The sequence below is a fragment of the Chelon labrosus genome, assembly GCF_963514085.1.
Source record: "Chelon labrosus genome assembly, chromosome: 14".
In the NCBI taxonomy this organism is placed as follows: Eukaryota; Metazoa; Chordata; class Actinopteri; order Mugiliformes; family Mugilidae; genus Chelon; species Chelon labrosus.
Genome location: NC_140347.1, coordinates 4,161,540 through 4,185,476, shown reverse-complemented (window position 1 = coordinate 4,185,476; position 23,937 = coordinate 4,161,540). Strand labels below are relative to the sequence as shown.

General features: G+C 41.7%; 1 protein-coding gene across 2 annotated transcripts; it reads left to right on the top strand.

Annotated features, from left to right (window-relative positions):
- Positions 1 to 106: 106 nt before the first annotated feature.
- Positions 107 to 23,093, top strand: cd109 (CD109 molecule). 2 transcript variants are annotated; one of them, XM_084559789.1, is made up of 33 exons: positions 107 to 212; positions 1,026 to 1,192; positions 1,269 to 1,297; positions 1,438 to 1,674; positions 1,754 to 1,879; positions 3,401 to 3,440; positions 3,530 to 3,611; positions 3,706 to 3,799; positions 4,235 to 4,367; positions 4,466 to 4,575; positions 5,324 to 5,575; positions 6,698 to 6,799; positions 7,057 to 7,119; positions 7,205 to 7,378; positions 7,460 to 7,612; positions 8,515 to 8,610; positions 8,886 to 8,958; positions 9,040 to 9,157; positions 10,168 to 10,285; positions 10,493 to 10,606; positions 12,204 to 12,422; positions 13,480 to 13,621; positions 14,215 to 14,391; positions 16,732 to 16,813; positions 16,891 to 17,119; positions 17,410 to 17,581; positions 17,873 to 18,063; positions 18,939 to 19,094; positions 19,186 to 19,251; positions 19,372 to 19,508; positions 19,599 to 19,755; positions 19,837 to 19,939; positions 21,636 to 23,093. In XM_084559789.1, the coding sequence occupies exons 1-33, from the start codon at positions 142 to 144 to the stop codon at positions 21,833 to 21,835; spliced, it is 4,383 nt and encodes a 1,460-aa protein (XP_084415915.1). In that variant the 5' UTR covers positions 107 to 141; the 3' UTR covers positions 21,836 to 23,093. The 2 variants fall into 2 exon arrangements, with proteins under 2 accessions (XP_084415915.1, XP_084415914.1); XM_084559788.1 differs by having other exon boundaries at positions 109 to 218.
- Positions 23,094 to 23,937: the final 844 nt, after the last annotated feature.

Here is a 23,937-nt window from a genome sequence, read left to right as displayed (position 1 = left end):
TGAGGTAACCTGACCCCGGCTCAGTCGATCAGGTGATACTGGCAGGGTGTGGTCACCTGAGTGCAGGTATGAGTGAAGAGGCTTTAATCATCTGCTCCCAGCACCGAGCGAAGCCCCGTGGAGTGAGGGTCATCCTTGTAAATGGAGCGTCTCCAGATGTTGGGACTCTTGGTCCTGATCGCCGTCTCCTCTGGACAGAACACGACGGACGGGTACAGGTAGAGGCTGGACTCACCTGGACAGCTTATTTACCATGATTCAGTAACGTTAATGCTCTTTACAGAAGAAAGTTAAAGGACTTCGGAGTTAATACATTCACATGTTTACATTTTCATTAGTATCTAAAGGGATTTTTACTTTCTTCTGTTTTTTTGTTACATTATTTCATTTAAAGTAAAACATATCATTTGCAACATTTCTATTGTTTTGCACAAATATGTCACATTAATCTTTATTTCTCTATTAATTATTTAGTATTTACTACTTTAATTTGTGTTGAGATTATTAGTTTGTAAGCCATGATGCTCTCTAGGCCGTCGACAACCTTTCTAATATATTATTTTTATTTATTAATCATCATTATTTTAGTCGGAGTATATTTGTTGCTTGCCTCCACCAGACTGCCTCGGTTCTTCTTACTTTTTTACTTACTTTTTTTTTCCTTCTCTTTGAAAAAAATAATTTTTATTTTTTTTATAATTTTTAAATTCATGATTTTTTTTGTGACTGGCTGAAAGATGACTGATGACAATATTATAAAATATTTAATATTATTATTATTAAGTTATTCCATGATTTGTTCATTAAATTGGTTTATTTAACAATTTATCCATGTTACAGTTTTGTTATATTTTACATATAAAATAGTCAACACAAGTAAACAAAACTAAAAATTATTTTATTTTATTTTATTTTATTTTATTTTAACCCTCACCCTAACCCTAACTAACTAACTAAAACACCAGTGTCGTAAAAAGCAAATCATTTCATTTCATTTCATTTCATCTTCCACTCTTGCTGCTCAGGCCCGGCCCCCAGCCCTCCTACCTGCTCCTGGCCCCCAGGTCCCTCAGGTCCGGGGTCCCAGCCTCGGTCTCCGTCACCATCCTGACCTCGTCGCCGGTCGTTGTTTCTGCTCAGATTCTTGTCGGTAACGAGACTCTGTCCTCAGACTCTGCTACGGTAGAAGGAGGTAAATCTGTTCACCTTCATCTGAACCGATGATTGATCCTCTAATCGTCTTCTAACGTTAAACTCTGTTTGTAAAGGTTCAACCAAGCTGCTGACGCTGCCGCCTGTAAGTACGACCACGTCAAAATAAACAGAGCAGAGTAGAACCTTCTCTCTTCTGCTCAGTTAAACCAGACCAAACCTCAGTTGTGTGTTAGAATCAGGGCTCTGAACCCATAACCTCAGACAGATCATGATCTCCTGCAGATCATCGGGAGTGACTCCACCAACTTTAACTCCTTGATCCTGGAGGTCAGAGGTCACACAGACGGAGTCCAGGTCTTCTCCAACTCCACGAAGCTGCTCTTCAGCCTCATCGGCCTCTCCACCATCATCCAGACCGACAAGCCCAAGTACCGTCCGGGGCAGGCGGTGAAGATCAGAGCCGTGTCCATCCGTCCCGACGGGAGGCCGGACGTCGGCCCGGTGGACGTCATCATCAGAGTGAGTCTCAAACGAATCACTGTCCCGTTCTCCTTTAAGACGTCAGATAATCCTCCGTCCGTTGTTCCTCTGTGTCCAGGATCCGAGGGGAAACCTGCTCCGCCAGTGGTTGGCCGCAGACGGCGTCGTCGGGGTCGTGTCCAAGGAGTTCGAGTTGTCTGAAAACCCTCCTCTGGGTGAATGGACCATCGTCGCCACGGTCAGAGTGAGTCGGCTGCACTTCCACCACATTAACTCTGAATAAACTCCTTTTAGAGAACGTCAAACACAGAAGGAAGTGTGGAAAGTGGAGGAACCGCCGTCTGAATATCACCAAGGAATCCTAAGGTTCAGTCAATGAGTTGCATTCACAGTAAATTAGTTTTATAAGTTCTGGGAGCTCACTGCTACAGAGCAGAGCAATCATCCACACTGTAGAACAGAGATCAGTTTATCTAAATTATCAGCTGCCATTTTAAGCTGAGAGCACTAATGTTTTAGTTTCTACTTTCTACTTGAACATTTATTTTATTTATTCTGTTTAGAGAGGAGCCACTTTGAGATTCACTTCTGGTGGAGAAACAGTTTTTAAAATCCACCGTCTTTTACACTTATGGTGCCAATATCTTTGCTGACGTTGAAATACCGTGATCGTAGAGCACGGGTGTCAAACACATGGCCCCCGGCCCGCCAGAAGGTCTAATTTTAGCATGAATTTGCAAAAAAAAAAACAATGAAGACTGCAATTTTTCAATGAAAATATCTGCTAGTCCTAATTTCTCCACTGTTTTAGAAAGAGAAGTGGACAGAACACAAACACTGAGACTCAGGACTAGACAGCAGACAGCAATCTGACAAAATTACACTTATTTCTCTTAAGAAATTCTTTTTTTTTAAAGGATAGTTTGTTAAATGAAAACATTATCGTAATTTACTTGTTATTCTTTGCACTAAAACAAATGGAAAAAATCTGAAGTTGTCTTTACTTATGGGTTATCATGCTGTTATCTTACTGGTCCGGCCCACTTGAGATCAATTTAGGCTGAATGTGGCCCACAACAACTAAAATGAGTTTGACACCCCTGTTGCAGAGGCTTGTTTCAAAGGTATCACCATTTTACAGTAATACTTCTGTCTAATTAAAATATACGAAAATTTCCCAGTATTTTCCCAGACTCAAAACTTAAAACATGAGTTAAATGAACATTGACCACAGAGACAAAACTCACAAGAAGTCAAGACAATGGATTACTTTAGGTTTGCATTTAAAGAAATTGTCAAATTGAGTTCAATATCAAAGCTGTTGGAGATAAAGAGAAGAAAAACATTCAAATAACTTAACTGTGATGTTTTACAGTGTATGAACCAGTACTGATGAAGGAGGAGCTGGGGGTGGAGGAGGGTTGGAAAGCTTGGTGAGATACAGAAAGGGAATCATCTCAGATAGAGAGAGAACTGTCCTCTGATATAGACTGGTTGGTTCATCCTCCTGCAGCTCATGTTGGAGTTCATTATTTTAGTTTTTCATGATTTACAGTGAAAAAGCTGCTTCGTTGACACTCGATTCACGACATTTTAACGTTAATTCATCCATATTCTCAGGTGTGAAACATGAAAACATGAAAGCTGATTGTTTCTGGAGCTTTTGGAGTTTGTCTAGAGATGCAGTTTTTAGAAAATTCTCCTTGACCACGTTTAAATATTTGAATCAAGACGAGCTTTGTTTGTCATCTTCTGTCTCTTCCAGGGCGTTTCCAGCGAGAAGACGTTCACTGTTGCTCATTATGGTATGCTTCCTTCTCTCTGACCCACATTATAACCAAACCATCGTCTTTGTCTCATCTTAACCCCTCCGTTGTTGTGCGTTTGTCGTCAGTGTTGCCAAAGTTTGAGGTTGTGATTAAAGCTCCGGACGTCATTTATCGCGAGGACATTCTGGACGGTGTCGTCACGGCAAAGTGAGCCTCTGGTTTCATCGTGTTTGAGCGGCTGAAGAAGAAGAATGAGGCTGGGGATGATTTAAAGTGTATTCTGTTTGCTATTTGTCCTCAGGTACATGTATGGTAAACCTGTTCGAGGACACATGAACATAACGTACATTCATCACTTTCATGGCATTGACGAAGCATTTGATGAAGACAGAGAGGTCTGTGGTTCAGTTTGAAGCTTCACACACATAAAACAAAGTGTAATCTGAATTTTATTAAGTTAAAATGATTTCCTAGTGACAAGAACAAACAGTTGGATACTTTTTTAATAAATACAACATTTTTGGATTTCTCGACTGTCGATCGAGACAAGCACAGATTTAGAAGAAATTTCTTTGCAAGTCAATCAGTCACCTAAAATTGGATGCTCACTTGCCAGTTTTAGGTACACTAGATAAAAAACAATAATCTTCTATAACAGTTCTGCTTTAAATCTGGGCCTCATGAAAGTTCTAGTATTTAGTGTTAGTTTAAAATAACTGATAGAGAAGTTTTTATTGTGTAGAACTATTGAATCGTGGCTTGTTCTCCCACCGGTGTACTTAATGTTTTGACCTTTGCCTTTTGGCTAAACGAGCGTTCTCTTTATTCAGATTGACGGGACAGATGTGTTCTCGTTTGACCTTCCGGACATGTACATGAACATGAGACCTTCCAGAATGATCTACTACGACGGATCCGTGGAGTTTGTAAAAGTCGTGGTTCACGTGACGGAACATCTCACAGGTGTTTCTTGTAGAAACCATCGCAGGGCCTTTGGTTTTGGATCCGTTGTGTTTTCTGTCAGGTGAATCATAATGTTGTGAATCCTCTGGTCTTTTCAGGTCTCACCTACAGCAGTACGACGAAGGTGACTTTGACAAGAAACAGATACAAACTCTCCTTTGAAGACTATCCTAAAACTCTGAAGCCCTTTTTAAACTTCACTGCCAGGGTAAGAAAAGTTATAGATTCAACATTTACTTTATCTACATCCATAAAAATCTATATTACTTTTTTCCCCTCAGAATTGGGACTTTATGACTTTTTCAGATTTTTGACCTTTTCCCTAAATTTTGACTTTGACTCAGGTTTCTGGATTTTATTTCTTTTATTAAAAAATATATATTGCTTTATTGAGTAATTGAGTATAATGTCCGTAAGAGGAGGAGGATTACTTAAAAAATAAATAAATAAATAAATCAGATTTTCTTCCTCAGAATTGGGACTTGAAGACTTTTTTTATTTCAGATGTTTGACTTTTCCCTAAATTTTGACCCTTTCACATTTCTTTAATTATCAAATTTTTCTCAGAAATTTTACTTTCTGAGACTTTTCTGACTTTTTCCAAGTTCTGACTTTTTTCCTCATTGTAGTGACTTAAAGAAAACTAAATGAACTTAAATAAGCCACTGAGGTGGTGTGTGGGTGAACTTGTTCGGACGTGTGTTCTGGGATAAACAATAAACAATGTTCGGTGCTTTCCATATGACATGGTCCAAAAACTGTTTGGTTCTCCACAAACACCTGATTTCCCCCACCTGTAGCTTAGCTATATGCACTTCCACATTGGTGCTCCCCCTAGGTAAAACATTAACATAGTGATTTAAATTAAAGATAACTGTGTGTATGTATATAGTACATGCTGCTTTACATACTGTGCTGAAATAAAAAAAAAGTAAAAAAGTTATTTTCTTTTATAGCTGAAAATATCCACATACAACAATCAGCCACTGTCGCTCGCGGATCAGCAAAAGATTGCCGAAGTGTCTGTGGTGCAGCGAAAACAAACTCCGTGGGTTTCGATAATGGAGGGAAAAGAGAAGCCTGAAAGTACCAACTCTTCAGAATCAGAGGAGATACCCCCTAAAGACATGGCGTTCACTGTCCCTGCAGATGGAATCATCCCTCTCCGCATTGAGATCATGAATGAAACAGAGTCGCTCTATATTGATGTAAGTAACGCTGGGTTTATAAAATCAGGGTCGCTGGAAATAAATCCTTCAAAATTAATACTTTATAGCCTGGTAGCTGTAAAAGTGGCAATTCACTTATTTTTTAGAATTGTCTGAACTGACGTTAATAAATTTGACTATATTAGTTTGATAACTAACATTGTTTACCAACATTTAACTTCTGTTGGAAGTTCTTTAAAGTCTTTTTCTATAATGTGCCAAGAATATTAAAACATTGAACACAGTGCTCTTATTATAATATATATATATCTATATATATATATATAGATATATATATATACTAACATAACATAAAGTGGCGTATCGTCGGCATATCGTCGGAACAAAAAGAGCCATAATGCCAGATTATTGAAAGATTATTGCTTATTGAAAGCTCATCAAGATATTTAACGACTGATTAAGATCATTTTTGTGCTATGATGACTAACGAGAGCAATAGGTTGCAGCTGCACAGTCAGATCTCTCCAAACACAACACAACCTACCTAAACTTTTAAAATTGCCGGTAAAATATCCTGGACCTGGCTGGAATGATCCCAGACTTACCCTGGATATTCTGGATGAGCCCCCATTAATGCTACAACCCAGTTCTGTTAGGGGCTGAGGGAAGCAACATTAAACCAGGTTGAATCGTTTTTTTTTTTTTTTTTGAAAGATCTGAAAGGTTACCAGAAAGCGCAGCACTAAGGCAGGACGAAGGGTGTCAAATAAAACAAAGCAAAGCACATCAATAAACACAGTTCGGTACACCAGTGTCAGGCAAACTGTTGGAGTTCAATTGCAGTCACTCCAGAGTGACGTCAGCACGATATTTAAATAGGAACCCCAACCAATCGGTCCTTCAAAGGGGCGTGCCCATGAGTCTCCAATGACAGACGAGGGACAGCAAAGGTAAAACTTGGCCTCATCCATTTTCAGCCCTTTTTTGATTCCAGTATCTTATAAGGTCTATTAAATGTGAACTACAAAGCTGTTTTAAGTTGTAAAATCAGACTCCATAGTATTACATGACCGGATATAAAGTGCAGCTTCATGTAGAACCAGAAGAAAACCTTTTTTTTTTCCACGTTTGTCTTCTTTTGACCTGATGGTTTGTTTTCAGGCTTCGTTTGAGGACAGCTCCAACACTCTACAGCTCTACAGAAGCTACACGTCCCCCAGTCAGTCATACCTACAGATCCAGCAACCCTCCAGACCTCCAGAGGTGAACGTAAAGCTTGGGCAGTGCTCTCTGAAATGTTGCCATCTGTGTCGCCAAGATGCAAAGTTAAATTTCCATCCATTTCCGGTCACATTTGTGTTGAGATTGAACAGATAGTGTTGGTCAAGAGTACAGATGTACAACTACCTGAATGACCTCTGCACACCTGCTACAGATAGTTATTCTAATACATAACATTAAACACGTTTAAACACATTTAGTCTACTTTGGAATAAAATCACCACTTTTCCTTCCTTCAGGTTGGCTCACCCCTCCATTTGCACATTGAGGGGAATTTTGCAACAGCAGCTGTTCACTACATGGTAAGAAACACAATGCAATACCATGCATCATAAACATCATAAACATCATATATAACATATATTGAAAGTCTTATTCTGTGTTGAGGTGATGTCCAGAGGTCGCCCGGTGGCTGCTGGGAGAAGCTCTGGAGGTCTGACTCTGGTTCCAGAAGTCTCCTGGGCTCCTCTGGCCTCCATCATCGTTTACTGCGTCAGTCCCAACGGAGAGGTCGTCAACGATGCGATCCAGCTGCCCATCCGAAAATTTTTACATAACCAGGTATTTATCATATCCGTAGCTTCAGCCTGACTAGTTTGGTGGTTGCGTCCTATATGTGACTGAACAGCCTGGGATCTGCAGGTCTCTCTGAGCTGGAGCAACTCCAAGAGGAGGCCGGCCGAGGGGGTCACCCTGAGGGTCAAGGTGGCTGAGCCCAAGTCGCTGGTCGGGCTTCTGGTGGTCGACAAGGCGGCACGCTGGGCAGGATCACACAACGACATCACAGAGGAGGCGGTGAGACTGATATATTCAGAGCCGTCTGTGGTTACATGAGGACGCCGTTTGTCACGATGGTGAAGCGTTACGCTGAAGTTTGTGTACAGTTTTTCAGCAAAATTAACATCAAACGAGGCTCCTGCAGGACCTCGGCAATGCAGCGGACACGAGAAACGACAATCTTTAAAACTAAATTTTTTACATTTCTGCATCAAAACGACTCAAAACAAGCAGATTTTCAAGTAAACAAGAGAAAACAATTAAACAAATGAAAACTGGTTCCTGCTTATTTGTTTATTCAGGAAAGTGAGCCTATATTACATAAGGTGCAAGAGTAAGCAAACCTTTTCCATTACTAGTTGATTTCAGGGTTAAATTAAAGTCCATCAGTTTAGAAGTGCTTTCAATCAACGTAAAATAACGATTCATTTACAAATAGCACAATTTAAGCAACGACTACTCATCCAAAGTAAATATTAAAACCCAACAAGTACAGTCGTCCTTGTTTCAGCTTTTTATACTTTTTGATAATTTGGTCTCATGTGAAGGAGCTGACAGTGACTCCAGTCTGACCCTCAGTTGCCTGTTTCCTGTTCTCTACCGATAAATAAGGGTTAGTAGTAAATATTCCACTCTCTGAAGCTTCCATGGCTCCCCGGAGTCCTCTCTAGTTCAATATTTTCCAACCGTTTCCAACTGGATCATGTCCCTGTCTCGTCTCATCCCTTGCAGCTACACCTATGAAACTCAATCCACCCCCTCCTTGCATCCCAGTTTCAGTCCAACTTGAGCTGAAGCAGCACAAACTGTTTTATCTCAGCTCGGCTGAACTGGTTTTAGACAATAAGTGCTGGCTTTGTCTCTTGTTGCTCTTTGTGAGCTGTAACTTTAGCAGCTCTGATACTCTGTTTCTTTCACAGGTGCTGAAGGAGATTCAACAGTTTGGAGTTTCCATGGTCAACGGCTACGCCGATGAAAACGCGCTCAGAGTAGGAGACCCGTACTCTGTCTTTAAGGTTAGCCCCCCTAGAGACACTTCTGCTGATGTTAGATGTTAGGAACAAAAATGGTTCAGTTTGGATTCAGCCTGGAGTTGTGCATTACCTGTGGAGCTCTATACTACATCTGTTGTCGTGGTCTCATCAGCCTGCCCAGTCTTCATGGAATCCTGCAGTTATCCACTCCTACCTGAATGAACAATTTTTCAACCTGCCTATTATTCTTCTTACATTTTCACATTTTCTTCTGTCTGTACCTGGCTGTAAATGTGATTTTTTTTTTTACCGTGCAGACCAGTGATCTTGTGCCGTTGACGGACGCCAGTTTACACATACCGACAAGGAAGTTGGAGTGGTTAATGTTCCGTAAGTGTTGAACTAAAGCTCTCCTCTAACGCCCATTTTAAGAACAGCTGCTAATGTGACTGACATTCCTTTTCTTAACAGCAGGGGAGGAAATGTTTGACATGACCCAGCCGCACAATCTACCCATCGAGCAACAACCGGAGCCACATGAGCGCACTAACTTTCCAGAGACCTGGATCTGGATGGACGTTAACACAGGGTGACGGATCGCAAACATCAAACTGGCATCAACTGAAAAAGAAATAACATGCGACCAGTTTATCCAAAAGAGGTTTAAAAAGGCAGCTCATCCGGATGAGTCGTGAAACGTCTTCTCAATAAAACTCTACAAGTCCAGTTGCCCTTTTTAAACCTTTTTTGGATATACCATGGCCTGGATGACTGAGAACCCTCACAGTTTGTTTTAAACAAAAAGATAAAGGGCTGCAACATCTCCCATAGATTTCTGAGGGAGTTTATCCACTCACATTTACAACAGATAATAAAAGAAAATCATGCTTTCTCAAAAAGTCTGAGGCTCGGGTCGAAAGGGAACTCAAAATTAGCCATGCAACGTAAATTGCCAGACATAAACATCCTGTTTCTACTAAAAGGAAGTCAGAAACTAGTAATGTATACAGTGAGTAAGTGGAGCACAACTATCAAACTGGTATGATGCTTTTAATTTAATTAACTATTTACTACAAACTCACACTGTACACAGACGATAACGCTCTTTATTTTAATACTTCTACAACGCAACAAACTATGAGGTTTCAGTATTGTTCAAATAAAATGTTCTGTATTTACTCTTCACCCAATTCAAGGCTTGTTATTGATATAATTTCCAGCCTGTTCATGTTCTTATGCCCCAGAGAACATTTAAACCCCAAAACCCAAATGTAACGCTTGTCATGGCGGTGTAAAGCAAAACCTGTCAAAACTCCCCTTCCCAATGAATAAGCATTAGTTGAAAACTCCGGCTACAACAGTCCTTTCAATCCAGTATTAGTTTTACTTAAATAAAGGAGGTGAAAACGTGCTTGTGTTTGGACAGAAACCTGAAACAGATGGTCCAGACCACAAGTGACTCATAGGTAGGGAAGTTTATCTGGCTTCCAGGCTACGCGATTATTAATGAATCAGAAACATTTTTAGTGCAAACACAGTTTGAGGGAAATGTTTTAGTTTAAGAATAACAATTTAACTTTTTGTTATTTTTTTGAGCAGTGATTCAACCACGAAGCAGATTCCTTTGACCGTGCCAGACAGCATCACAAGCTGGACGGCCACTGCTTTTGTCATGTCTGAGAAACTGGGCCTGGGCCTCGTAGAGCAGCCAGCAGAGGTACTAACATGCCGTCAATGCCTTTGTAATATTTCTCTTCCCTTTGTCAGTTATTTCTTTAAATGTTGAACAATTTAAAGCCTCATTAGCCCTCTGACTTCACTGCTGTTATATTAAATTAGAGCCACTTTGCTCTAGTCCCGACTGTTTTCAGTTGTCTGTACTAGCATCAGATGTGACAGAGTCTTCCATGTGCCCACGCTGCAGCTCACGGTCTTCCAGGATTTCTTCTTGTCCTTGAATCTTCCGGCCTACATCATCCGAGGAGAGGTGCTGGTGTTGGAGGTCATTCTGTTCAACTACCTCCAACGGGGCCAGCAGGTCAGTCGGCTCCACAACAAGTTAGAGATGTTTGTAGAAGTATACTGTATTTGTTTTAACTTTGATAGCCATACTACTCTCTGAAATCTTGAAATGTTTTGTTAATTCTTTATATTTTTAGTGAAGGAGAATTCACAAATAAATCTCCAAAAAAAACTAGCTCAAACAAAGACACCTGGACTTGTTGGGTTTCATCCAAGTCTTCAGATCCAAAAGACTGGTTTAAGTTTTTATCTATAGCAATAGAAATTCACGTTTTGTCAAAAACCAAACAAAAAACGAGGCCTGGGTTGAAATGAAATGTGAAATTAGACATAAACATCGTGTCAAGTATACAGTATTTCTGATAAGTAAGTGCAGTAAGACTATCAAACTAGTATTGTCCTTTAATTTAATTAACTGTAGACAGATGATACCGCTCTTTATTCTAATAATCAACAACTATGAGGTTTTTAGTTCTGTTCAAGAAGCTTCAGTGGGCTGTTTGAAAATGTTTTTGTTTGGTTGTGGTCCTGTTTGGTGAGTAAATACGGATTAGAGTGTGTTTGGAAGTTCTGACTTGTTGTGTTTGTTGAGCAGATTATACCAGCAGAGCAGGAGCAAGTTTCCCATTTGGGTTTTGGGGTTTAGAGATGTTGTGTGGGGCACAGGAGGCTATAGCAGTTCAAAACTATACAAGAAACCAGTTAACCTCATAGTTTATTGAGTTGTAGAAGTATTCAAATAAAGAGCGGTATCATCTGTGTACAGTGTGAGTTTGCAGTTTGATAGTTGTACCCAACTTGGTTACCAGAAATACTTTATACTTGACTAGTTTGTGACTTAATTTTAATACGAACTAGATCTTTCATTTTGACCCAGGCCTGTCTTTTTGACAAAGCAGGGATTTCTTTTGGAGAAACTTTTTGAGGACAGATCTTTAGACTGAGACGTAAATTGACAGATTATATCTCAGTCCACATCCCCTCTTCAGTCAGGGTTTTTTTCCAGTTTCACAGAGATGCTCATTGAGTTTTCAGAGCATCAAAAGTGATTTTTGACTTATTACCTGTTTCACTTAAATGACTTTAAGTACCTGGGGGGGTTCTTATTCACCAGCTAGGGTTAAATAGAAGCAGGAGATTGGTATCGTTTTGTTAAAGAAGAAGAATCCAGAAGGTAAACCTTCTGACTGATCAGCTGATGAGTCAAAGATGAGTCAGTGGAGGTGGTTTCTCATAATCTATACCTTAAAATTAACTACAAACTCTTGAACTACAACATCTCTTCTTGGATATGAGGCTGTGAGAGGTGATAAACGTTGCTGATGTAAATCCAGATTGATGTAGGTCACTGTGAACAGACTGATGAGACACATCTGCTTAGATAAGAAGTAAATGTCAGCGTGTACAAACAGTGGAACGCAGCAGGTGTTTGATTACACAGTTCTGAGGGTCATTGTGGTTGTTCCAGGCGTCAAGTTTCTATAATCCATCGTTTTTTAACATCAGCTCTGCAGTGAGGATTATAAACATGTCTCCTGTAGTTCTTCCTCTCCCTCTTTGTCATCCCGTTAAACCCGATCTGGGTGGACTCTCTCCGGCCTTTTGTCTTGTAGGTCACGGTGATTGTGGCAGAAAGCGAGACCTTCGAGTTCGTCTTCCCAGACAGCGAGGATCTCTCCATGGCCAGCGTTCGCCGGGTGTACGTGGAGAGTCAGAGCGGCGCCACCGTCCTCGTTCCCATCAGGCCGCTCGTCCTCGGAGAGATCCCCATCTCCGTGAAGGCCACGGCGGCGGCGGCGTCCGACTTCGTTCGCAAGACCGTTCTCGTCAAGGTGCTGTTGAAGTTATTTTAGAAACACTTTTATATGGATGTTCTTGTCTGGTCTGGTCTCATCTGTAGTTCCACAGATAAGTTCCCCTGATGTTGGGGACATAAAACAATAAAATTCCTCCAATAATCAGAATAAAATAAGTCATAGAACCACAATCAAATCGGATCAGACTGATCTGAAGGATCGTTTAAATGGACATGATCAGAGATGAGCCGTTTCCATGGAGACTGAATCAAATGATGTGATCAAGAGGTTCTGGTGATGAGGAGCGTCACATCTACTGAAAACAGAGCGGCAGAAGAAGAACGAGGAGGAGGAGGAGGCAGGGGAGGAGGTAGATGAGAAGGAGGAGGAAGAGGAGAAGGAGGAGGAGGAGGTGGAGGAGGAAAAGAAGAAGGATGATGAGTAGAAGGAAGAGAAGGAGGAAGGAAGAGGAGGAAGGAAGAGGAGGAACCGAGGAGGAGTGGAGGTTGTCTCCAGTCCTGAATGTGAAGAATATTAGAAGATGACCAAGATGTCTCCACATCTCCATCGTCTCTGTCCACATTGATTCCATCTTGGTTCATCTTTGTTTTTCTACCTCCATGTTTCTGTCCTTCCTGGAAACTCTTCAACCTGATTTTGACTTATTAGGAGATGATTAGGTGAGGTTACCATGGTTACCACCACCAGAGCTTCTACCCCTCATCCACCAGAAGGACCTGATTTTTTCGCGTCCATGTGAACACAGCCCTTTGAGTTCAGAATCATTCTAATCAGGCTGAAGAGACATCGTCCATGTGTGAAGTTTAATGAATCTCCATAATAAAGTGAATATTATGAACTTAGTAGAGGAGGATGTGTTACGGTGTAAATATATGGGATAGTGAAGAGCATATTTAGTCGTGTTGTTAATGAAATACTCCTGGATCAGTGTTTGATGAGGAGAAGCTTCGTCCAGGTCCTGAACTGGAAGCCGAGTTCAACATCTGTCAGCTTGAGTTTATCAGAGCGTTCGTTCATTAAAAACCTCCAGGAATCGTCCCTCACCAGCTCCCTCTCTCTACCCGTCCCACAGGCCGAAGGGCTGGAGCAGTCCTTCTCCTCTTCGCTGCTGATGGAGGTTTCTTCATCGAATCCACGTCTGTCCAGGACAGTCAGGTTCTCCTTCCCCCCAGATGTAGTGGAGGGCAGCGGGAGAGCTTCAGTGACGGCTGTGGGTAAGTAAACGCACCACAGATTCAGATTTAGTACAGTCTCTAATGTTAAAATGAGAGCTTCAGTCACAGCGGTCATGTTTACATGGAGTCTAGCAACTTTGGTTCATCTTCTTCTTCTACTCCCTCAATTCAGGACTGGACATTGACATGGAGGAGGGTATACTTCTTCTCCTCCTTCTTCCTCCTCCTCCTGCTCCTCTACCTTCTCCTCCACCTCTTCTTCCTTCTTCTCCACATCCTCTTCCTCCTGCTCCTCCATATTCTCCTCCTTTTCCTAGTCCTTCTTCTTCTACACTTTCTCCTCCTTATCATCATCCTTCTCCTCTGCCTCCCCCTCTTCCTCCCCTTCTCCTCTTCTTGCCTTCTCTTCCTTCCTCATTCTCCTCCTCCTCCCTCTTCTTCTCCTGTTCTATTTCCAGTTGATCAGTAAAGTTCCACAGTGACACATGTATTTGATTCTGTCTCCATGGTAATGGTCCATCTCACTGAACTCAATGAACCACATGAACCTGACCCTGAGGTCCTGCTCACTGAACGTTAAACTTGTCCTGGTTTCTGTGTTTGTTTGTTTGTTTGTTATTTTTCGGACCAAGGCGACATCCTGGGCCCGTCCATCAGCGGCCTGGACTCCCTGATCCAGATGCCCCACGGCTGCGGGGAACAGAACATGATCAACTTTGCACCGAACATCTACGTCCTCCAGTATCTGAGCGCTACCGGGCAGGCCAACCGGGACATCACCGACAGAGCCACGGGCTACATGATGAAAGGTCCAGCTCCACAAAACCAGTTCTTCTCCCCTCTACATCAGTCAGGGGTTCAGTCCACAAACATCTTCACAAAATATTGGATTTAAAAATGTTACTTAAGCCAAAGGACTGTTCACTATTTACATCATAATTAAAATCCACCGATTGAATGTTTCGTTACTCGCGGCTTGAATCACATGGTCCAAACCGGGAACCAAGACCTACTTCATAAATCCTTATTATTATTTATTTTATTTAAATTTGGAAAAAAGAATTAAAAACAGAAATAAATTAAAATGAATTTTAAAAAAAAAAATTTAATTATTTTTTAAAAATATTATATAAATATTTACTATATATATTTTCTACTTTTTCCTGCTCCTTGATTATTAGTTTATTTTTATTTTCTGACTATTACATATTGTGAGTTTATTACTTTATTATTTTTTATAGTTGTCTTTCTGTTAGTCTTTCTTATTATTTTTTACAAAACTGACTTGACTTAGCTATGGGGCAGCATGTTAAATTCAACAGGTTTCTGATATACAGTCATGGACGAAAGTATTGGCACCCCTTGAACTTTTCCAGAAAATGCACCATTTCTCCCAGAAAAAGTGTTGAAATTACAAATGTTTTGGTATACACGTTTATTTCCTTTAAGTGCATTGGGACAACACAAAAAAGCAGAAGAAAAAAGCCAAATTTGACATAATTTTACACAAAACTCAAAAATTGACTGGACAAAATCATTGGCACCCTATTAAAACTGTGGGTAAATAATTTCATTTCAAGCATGTGATCCTCATTTAAACTCACCTGTGGCAAGTAACAGGTGCTGGCAATATAGAAATCAAAACTGAAGCCAGTTGGAATGTATAAAAGTTGACTCAACCTTTATGTTGTTTGCCTGTGTATGCCACACCAAGCATGGAGAAGAGAAAGAAGAGGCGAGAATTGTCTGAGGACTTAAGAAGCAAAATTGTGGAAAAATATCAACAATCTCAAGGTTGCAAGTCAATCTCCAGAGATCTTAAAGTTCCTTTGTCAACTGTGCACAATATAATCAAGAAGTTTTTAACCCATGGAACTGTGGCAAATCTCCCTGGACGTGGACGAAAGAGAAAAATTGATGCAAGAATGCAACGCAGGATTGTTCGAATGGTGGATAAACAACCTCAGTCAACTTCCACACAAATTCAGGCTGTCTTGCAGACTCAGGGTGCAACGGTGTCAGCTCGAACAATACGTCGTCGTCTGAATGAGATGAAGCGCTATGGCAGGAGACCGAGGAGAACCCCACTTCTGACACAGAGGCATAAAAAAGCAAGACTGCAGTTTGCAAGAACATACCTGAGTAAGCCTCAATCCTTCTGGGACGATGTTTTGTGGACAGATGAGACTAAGGTAGAGCTTTTTAGCAAAGCACGTCATTCTACTGTTTACAGAAAACCGAATGAGGCCTACAAAGAAAAGAACACGGTACCTACAGTCAAATACGGTGGGGGTTCAAAGATGTTTTGGGATTGTTTTGCTGCCTCTGGGACTAGGTGCATTGATTGTGTGCAAGGAATCATGAAATCTGGAGACTATCAAAACATTCTGGCTCGTAATGTAGCCTAGTGTCAGAAAGCTGGGTCTGCATCAGAGGTCATGGGTGTTCCAGCAGGACAATGATCCAAAACACACCTCACAAAGCACCCAGAAATGGTTGGAGACAAAGCGCTGGAGAATTCTGAAGTGGCCAGCAATGAGTCCGGATCTAAATCCCATAGAACACCTATGGAAAGATCTAAAAATTGCTGTTGCGAGAAGGCACCCTTCAAATCTGAGAGACCTGGAACAGTTTGCAAAAGAAGAGTGGTCCAAAATTCCAGTTGAGAGGTGTAAGAAACTTGTTGATGGTTATAGGAAGCGATTGGTTTCAGTTATTTTGTCCAAAGGGTGTGCAACCAAATATTAAGTTGAGGGTGCCAATGATTTTGTCCAGTCAGTTTTTGAGTTTTGTGTAAAATTATGTCAAATTTGGCTTTTTTCTTCTGCTTTTTTGTGTTGTCCCAATGCACTTAAAGGAAATAAACGTGTATACCAAAACATTTGTAATTTCAACACTTTTTCTGGGAGAAATGGTGCATTTTCTGGAAAAGTTCCAGGGGTGCCAATACTTTCGTCCATGACTGTAAGCCACAGTTTGACATTAAAAACCACGGCCATCATCACATGATCCATCTAAATTTGTTCTTCTGCCTGTAACTCCACGGTTTAAACCATATGCCTGTAACACACTGATTTATTTGGACTGAACTAAGTTAAATAACCAGATTGCTCTTGTTTCTTGTTTGTTTTGACTTTCTTTTCAACCAGGTTATGAGCGGGAGCTGACCTTCCAGAGAGAAGACGGATCCTTCAGCGCCTTTGGAGACCAGGACTCATCTGGAAGCACCTGGTACGTCTCAAACACCCCGACGTCTTCCTTCAAAACCCAGGACTGATCTGATGGGAGGTCTCTCTGGTCTTGTGCAGGCTCTCCGCCTTTGTGTTAAGGTGTTTCCTGCAGGCGAGGCCGTTCATCGCCGTTGACGACCAAGTGCTGAGCAGGGTGGCGTACTGGATCGGGGAACGGCAGGGGCCCGACGGGAGGTTCGAGGAGCCCGGCCGGGTCATCCACACTGAGCTCCAGGGAGGCCTGGATGGGCCCGTGTCCCTCACGGCCTATGTCCTCCTCGCTCTGCTGGGGGACGCTGACATCAAGGTGAGAGGCACATGAAACCAGGAGAATGAAACAAGGAAAAGAAATAACTAAATACTCAAATATGATATGTTGCTTTATTTGTTTGATTGGGGGCTGAACCCTCCTGTTAGGAACCTGTGTATTTAATAATAAAGAAAAAAAGCCTCCAACCTTATATGTACTCATGGATTATAAGACTGAGGCTTCTACTTGGTTCTTATTGTCCATAACCAGTTGGGTTTTCCCCCTATAATTCTGTTATTCCATATAAACTCATCTCAAACAGTTTTGCCCTCTTCGTCGTCTGTTAGGCTCGCTACGACAGCCAGGTGTCCTCCGCCCTGATGTACCTGGAGACCCGCCTGGCACTGGGCATCTCCAGCAACTACAGCCTCAGCCTGCTCACCTACGCTCTGGCTCTGGCCGGACGCTCCAGCGCCAATACGGCACTCAGCAATCTGATTGGACGAGCTGAGATGAGAGGTACGATGGTGGCCAGGTCGACACAGATGCTGCTCTTGGGTGTTCATGATGTGTTTGACTCCATCCTTCTTTGGTGCTAAAAGACTGGAGGGGCGTTGAGAGTACTGTCCATTAGTCAATGGTCTTGTGTTTGCCTCCTTCTCGTACCAAAAAAAACAAACACAAACCATGGACAGGACTTGTGGGTTTTCTTTATTTTAGAACAAAAATAATCATTGTATTTAGAAGATTTCGCCTTGTGGTAGAGAAAAGAAAGCTGTTCCTGAAGGACGTCTTTGAATTTCTCTCCAGACGGCGTGCCGATGTGGTCGTCCCCGGGCGGCGGACTGTTGTCATCGTGGCAACCCCGCTCTGCAGACATAGAGATGGCGTCCTACGTCCTGCTGTCTCTCCACGAGCTGGACCGGGTCTCAGAGGGCGTTGGCCTAATGAAGTGGCTCAGCCGCCAGAGGAACCACGGCGGAGGATTTGGGAGCACTCAGGTCAGAAACCAGGGGGAAAAAAACATACATCACCCATAACATTATGACCACTGACCCATATCAGTGGATACGTCAGGCAGCAAGATGAACATTTTCTCCTCAGAGTTGATGGTAGAAAAAGGAAAAATAACTAAAAGAACCAAACTAACCCTAACCCTAACTCTGGTTCTCCTCCTTCCTTGGACCACTGTTGACCTCCTCTTCCACTTCTCCCACTTCCTCCTTCTCCTCCTTTTCTTCTTCTTCGTCCTCTTCATCCTCTCCCTCCTCCTCTTATTCATTTACTTTCTCTTCCTCATCTTCTACTTCCTCCTCCTCAAGGATCCTTGGCCCATGACTCTGTCTCTGGTTCTTCCCCTTACTTGGACCACTGTTGGCTTCCTCCTCCTCCTTTTCTTCCTCTTCCTCATTTTCTTCCTCCTGTCTCTGGTTGTTCTCCTTCCTCTTGATCACTTCAGACCAGGAACTAGAGCTCTAGTTGAGTTAGGGACCTGGACCAAGGATCATGATTCTGGTTCTGATAGAAAGAAGTCAGAACACTGCTGGGTCCGTGCTGACCTCGGACTTCTGATGGAAGATCAGAACTGGACCAGGAAACATGGAGGAAGGAGGTTCTGGTCTGATGGACCATGTTATGGCACCGTGGTGATGTTCTTGGTCTCCATCAGTGAAGGTTATTCTGGTCAATTCACATCACTGGTTGGTGGTTGTAATGTCGTGGCTGATTATTATATGTTTCTTTTCCAACACAACAAAGCAGCCGTATCAGACCCTACAGCCCAGAACCAGGAGATGATCGTGTGTAAATCCAGTCAAAGTCCAACGAGACAAAAACATTCTCATCTTCTCGTCTCACGTCTCGTTCTGTCTCTCAGGACACAGTTGTAGCTCTTCAGGCCTTGTCCACGTTCGCCGGCCTTGCCGGGACCCGGAACATCAGCGCCACCGTCAGAGTGAAGAGCGACGCTTCGACCACGGTCGCCACCTTCAGCATCAACGAGGAGAACCACCTGCTCCATCAGAGTCAGCGGGTACAACCCCCCCAACCCCATCAATAATGAAATCCAGGCTGTTTTTTATTTCTGATGCTTGAGCTCCATGTTTGTCATTTTTTCATTTCAGATTGAGCCAGAGAACGAGCTGAACCTCCAGGTGACGGCAGAAGGTCGTGGACTCATCCTGTTTCAGGTATCAGGATGAAGAAATATGCAAATATGTTCCTTATTTAAATTATTAATTTTTTACATCAACGTTTTAAAAGGATTCTAGTTCCTGGTGGATGATCTGTATCTTCTCCTCCTCCCTCAGCTGAACGTCTTTTATAACGTCAGGAATGAGGGGCTGATGAGGAGGAGACGGGACGCCGGCGAGCATGAAGCCTTTCACCTGTCCGTCGAGCTGTTTGACTCCGAACCCGACTCTGCTCACCTGTTCATCTGCAGCAGGTAAACACATCGGCCTCTGAGGTTCATTCACTCCACCTGCTTCATATCTGAGATCATTCTGGTGAAACGTGCTTGTGTCGTTCTCTGCAGTCTGTCCGAGGGTCTGGGCCTCAATGCGACCGGCATGGCCATCATGGAGGTGGGTCTGCTGAGCGGCCTCAGTCTGCAGCAGGATGGCATCGCGACTGACGAGGTGGTGAAGAGAGTGGAGACCCAGCCGGGGAAGGTGGTCTTGTACCTGGACTCCGTGAGCTGCACTCAGACACAAACCGTAGACGTCCTGAACTGAAGAGGCCAGTGTTTGAAAGTTGTTGACTATGTTTTCCAGGTGACCACACAGGAGATGTGTCTGGAGATCCCTCTGGTCATGGAGTACAAGGTCGCCAAAGTCCAGGACGCAACCGTTCTCATCTATGACTACTACGAACCCCGTGAGTATAAGGCGTCTGCTGGTGAATATGCAAAAGAAATGTACCAGGACCAGGCTGCATGTGGTAAAAGTAGATGTCCTGATTTATTTTAGGTCTGCCACAAACCAAATCATAAAAAGCTCTTCTTCCTCTGTGTTAATGGCAGTTGGCTAGCATCAAAGCTGTTCGTCAGTAACTACTGTAATGTGGATGTTTGTTGAGGTGGTAGTAGTTGATCATTTAAACAGAATCCATGGAGTCCACTCAGTCAAAGGCTGCACCCAAACAACAACAACAAACACTGAACGTTTAAAAGAAGAGAAAAGTTTCCTGGAGACAGCGTTAAGGAGAAACGTCTTCCAGAGAGGGTTAGGGAGTTTATGGCAGTGTTGGATGACCAGAACATTTCTGGAGTAGAGAACACAAGGTACCAGCTACCCTCTCCACACTACATTAACTTTGACAGAAAGATTTATTGGACTGAATCCAGTCCACTCTAGGAGAAGACAAGGAAGACAAGGAAGACAAGGAAAGACTTTAGGAAGACACAGGAGACCAACTCTAGGACATTTAACATCAGATTGGCCAATGCTTAATATTAAAAGAACAGATCGGGGGCAAAGAAACTTGATCGGGACATCTGCCAACAGCTTCAGTTTCTCTAACGTCTACTAGAGGCTCTAAAAGCCGACCTCCATGTTAAAATATCCGAAACGTTATTGGTCTCTAGAGATAATTTCTCTTTGCATGGAGATTATTTTATACAACCCACCTGTTTAAATTATATCAAGGATTCTAATTATGCAGAAATAAGGTCAGTGTCCATTTCAGTAAGAGATTTTTAGCCTGTGTGGACACGGCTGTCCTGGTCACGATCAAGTCTCCTGATTTCTGAAACCTGAATCTTCCAGCTCCTCCTCTGAAAGGAACCGTTCATGTATTCATCGTATTCAGGCGTGTGAATGTTTGTGACCTCCTGCACAGACAATGCTTCAGCTGAAGAGGAGTAACAGAAACACCAACAATGGAGTTAAATATCCGCGGCCATTCAGACGGAGAATGAGCTGGTATGAATGAGTGTGTAGTCATCAGGTTACAGGACATGTTCAAAGACAAAGAGACTGAAAGTGTTTGTCCGTCCATTAATAACAAAAAACAGACACTTTCTTCACTGTAAGACAAGATAACCCTTGATTTTATTTGATTTATATGATAGATAATATTATATTATTAAAAATAATAAAAAAGAATTGTATTAATTTGAAGTCAAATATATTAAATATAATTATATTTCAATTTAATTTAATTTAGTTTAATTTTAAATAAAGAGTTAATATTTTTAATGTTAATGGAAAAATTTTGCAATTATGCAATTTAATATATATTAATTTAAATTCAAATATATTTCATTGTGTTGTAATTATTTTATTTTCATTTTTATTTTCATTTTAATGTTTATTATATTATATTATGACCAATTTACAAGCTAAATTCACTAAATGTTCAATAAATACATGTACACATTTTTTTTTTAAATGATCAAAATTCACATGAATAATAATGACATGGTCGAATCAAATACAAAAAAAAAAAATGAAAATAATAAAAGAACAAGGTGCTGTCGGTTGCTTTTGTGTCAGAAATTTTACGCTAAAACAAAAGAAAAATTTAAAACCAGAAACAGGATATAAAACTCTGAGCTCTGACCCTCCTGCAGGGAGGAAGACGGCGGCGACGTATAATTCCTGGAGGATGAGCCAAACTGACACCTGCCAGCTCTGTGGCGACGACTGCAGCCTGTGTCAAGGGAAGTATGACGGTTATTTGCTGGACGCCGCCTCACGCTGCAGCCTCCACTTCCTGCTGACCGCTTTCCCCCCAGCTCTGCTCCTCCTCTTCATCATCTTCCCCATGTGAATACGATTAAACAAAAGTTAACTCAGTTTGAGGTGTAGACATCTGTCAGGTGTGTTGATCCCTTGTGTAGGAGGTGGATAGGATTGTTAAAATGTGTCCGATAAATTTAGATTCCTCAGATTTCCTGATTCCTTGTATTTTATTTTTTCATCAGTGATGGTGGTTACTTGGAGAACTGATTCGAAACAAATCTCACAGATTCCTAATTTAGTATCTATCGACATGAACAGCATGATTTCATTTTGCTGCTATCATTGAGCCACAGTAGTAAAATCCTGTCTCATGTTGCCCTGTCTGTGTTGACGCCTCCAGCAGTGGAAAACTGAAGCCTAAGTGTCACAGGAGTGGACGTCGCCATCTTGGTTTGGTGACATCATCATTTACAACCAGGAAATAGCGCTACATGTTTATGACGTGATCTCTTATGAACGCTGCTCACATTTGAGTTAAATCTGGACTGTGTGTGGAATTAGTTTGAACTGTGAAAGAGCTCAAAAACTGTATCTTAAAAAGTCAAACTGAGCATTAAGGTCTGTGAAGTTAACGTATCCCGTTATTGAATTTCATGCTGCCTTCAGATGGACCTAGTGAGCTTGTGGTCAGGACAAAGGAAAACATGTACACAAAATGCTTGTGCTAAAAGCTATAAGCTGTGAGAATACCGCTGTGAGTCTATAAGCCACTGAGGCTAACAGTTAGCAAGCTAACAACCAGGAAACATTTGCCGTACGTCCTCGTACACAAAATTCTTGTGGTTTAAATGGTTAGCTATAAGTCGTGAGCAACCTAGACTAGCAGTTAGCTAGCTAAGACCGGGCAACTCAATGTAGGTAATATGAAGCTGTGAAAAGATGAAGCTAACAACATTTTCGTCCCTCGTATGATCGATTTACAAACTATTACATTTCTCAAAACGTCCGCAAACATGTCACAACACATCAGCTCACTGTAAGTATCTAGAAGCCATGAGGCTAACGGTTAGCAAGCTAACAACCAGGAAATGGAATGCAGGAAAAGTAATAGTAGTTAATGTAGTTGTGTTTGTTTAGATTTGATTAAAGATTGAATATATTTATTTACTTAGACATCATCTGAAGCTGACCGATGATATTATAATACTAATTACTATGACGGTATGTCTGTAGCTGTACATTTGTTTCTGGATGAGCCAACTGGAACAAAGATGTAGAAAATAAGAGGAAGAGAAAACTTTTCATCTTGTGAATCTTAAATAAACGGATTTCTTTCATTATTCAGATTCTGCTTTCTTCTTTTGGCTTATACCGATATATAAAATAAATCAGATAAATCAAATTAACACACAGACCATCCCTTAATAAAGTTTTCTGCAGTCACAGTAATCCAGTGAGTGAGTCACAAACATGAGCTGCTAAATGCTAACTCAGCAACTTTTAATGGCGTCAGTTTGACAAAAAAAATCAGGACTCAAAGAGAACGAGATCATCAATGAGCCGACCGTCATTACACTGCATCTCCAACAGACATTTAAGTGGATTTGTAAAAAGTTCCAACGTGGAAAATATGTCTGTGCAACCTCTGTACCTGCAACCCTTCCATGAGCAAAAAATTTTTCAATCAAAAGCCAAATTTGCTCGACAAAGACAGAAGATCTTCCTGCAGGAAAAAAACTAATCACAATCAAAATAAGTCTTTGATTTGATTTGTGAGGGACTTTAAGTTTCCATGTGGTCACTGAAGTTTTGTAACGAGCTCCGGGGGGAAAAAGCTGATTCACTGCTGATTGTGGTGTTTGATAAAAAGCTGACCTCAGTTTGTTTAGAGAGCTGCAGGAAGTCCCCGTTAACCACCAGTCTGCAAAAAACCCAAACCCGCTTTCATGTAAACGAAGCAAAACATCACAGGAGTGGGCCGCGGTCGCCACCTAGGTCTGGTGACATCATGGACAACCACCAAATATGACGGGAGGTTTGGAAAAACCTCTTTATGAATGCGGCTCACACTGAAGTTTAATTTGGACCCAGGGTGGAGTTAGTTTGAACTTTAAGAAGCTCCGATTTTCTGCTGCCTTCAACTAGACGTAGTTAAACTTGGAAGATGCAAAATACTTAAAGCAATAAGAG

Excerpts from the sequence above, each read along its gene's own strand:
- cd109 (XM_084559788.1), top strand. The coding sequence starts at position 142 with ATGGAGCGTCTCCAGATGTTGGGACTCTTGGTCCTGATCGCCGTCTCC. Across the intron at positions 219-1,025 it reads AACACGACGGACGGGTACAG|GCCCGGCCCCCAGCCCTCCT; the intron begins GTAGAGGCTGGA and ends CTTGCTGCTCAG. Across the intron at positions 19,940-21,635 it reads CTATGACTACTACGAACCCC|GGAGGAAGACGGCGGCGACG; the intron begins GTGAGTATAAGG and ends ACCCTCCTGCAG.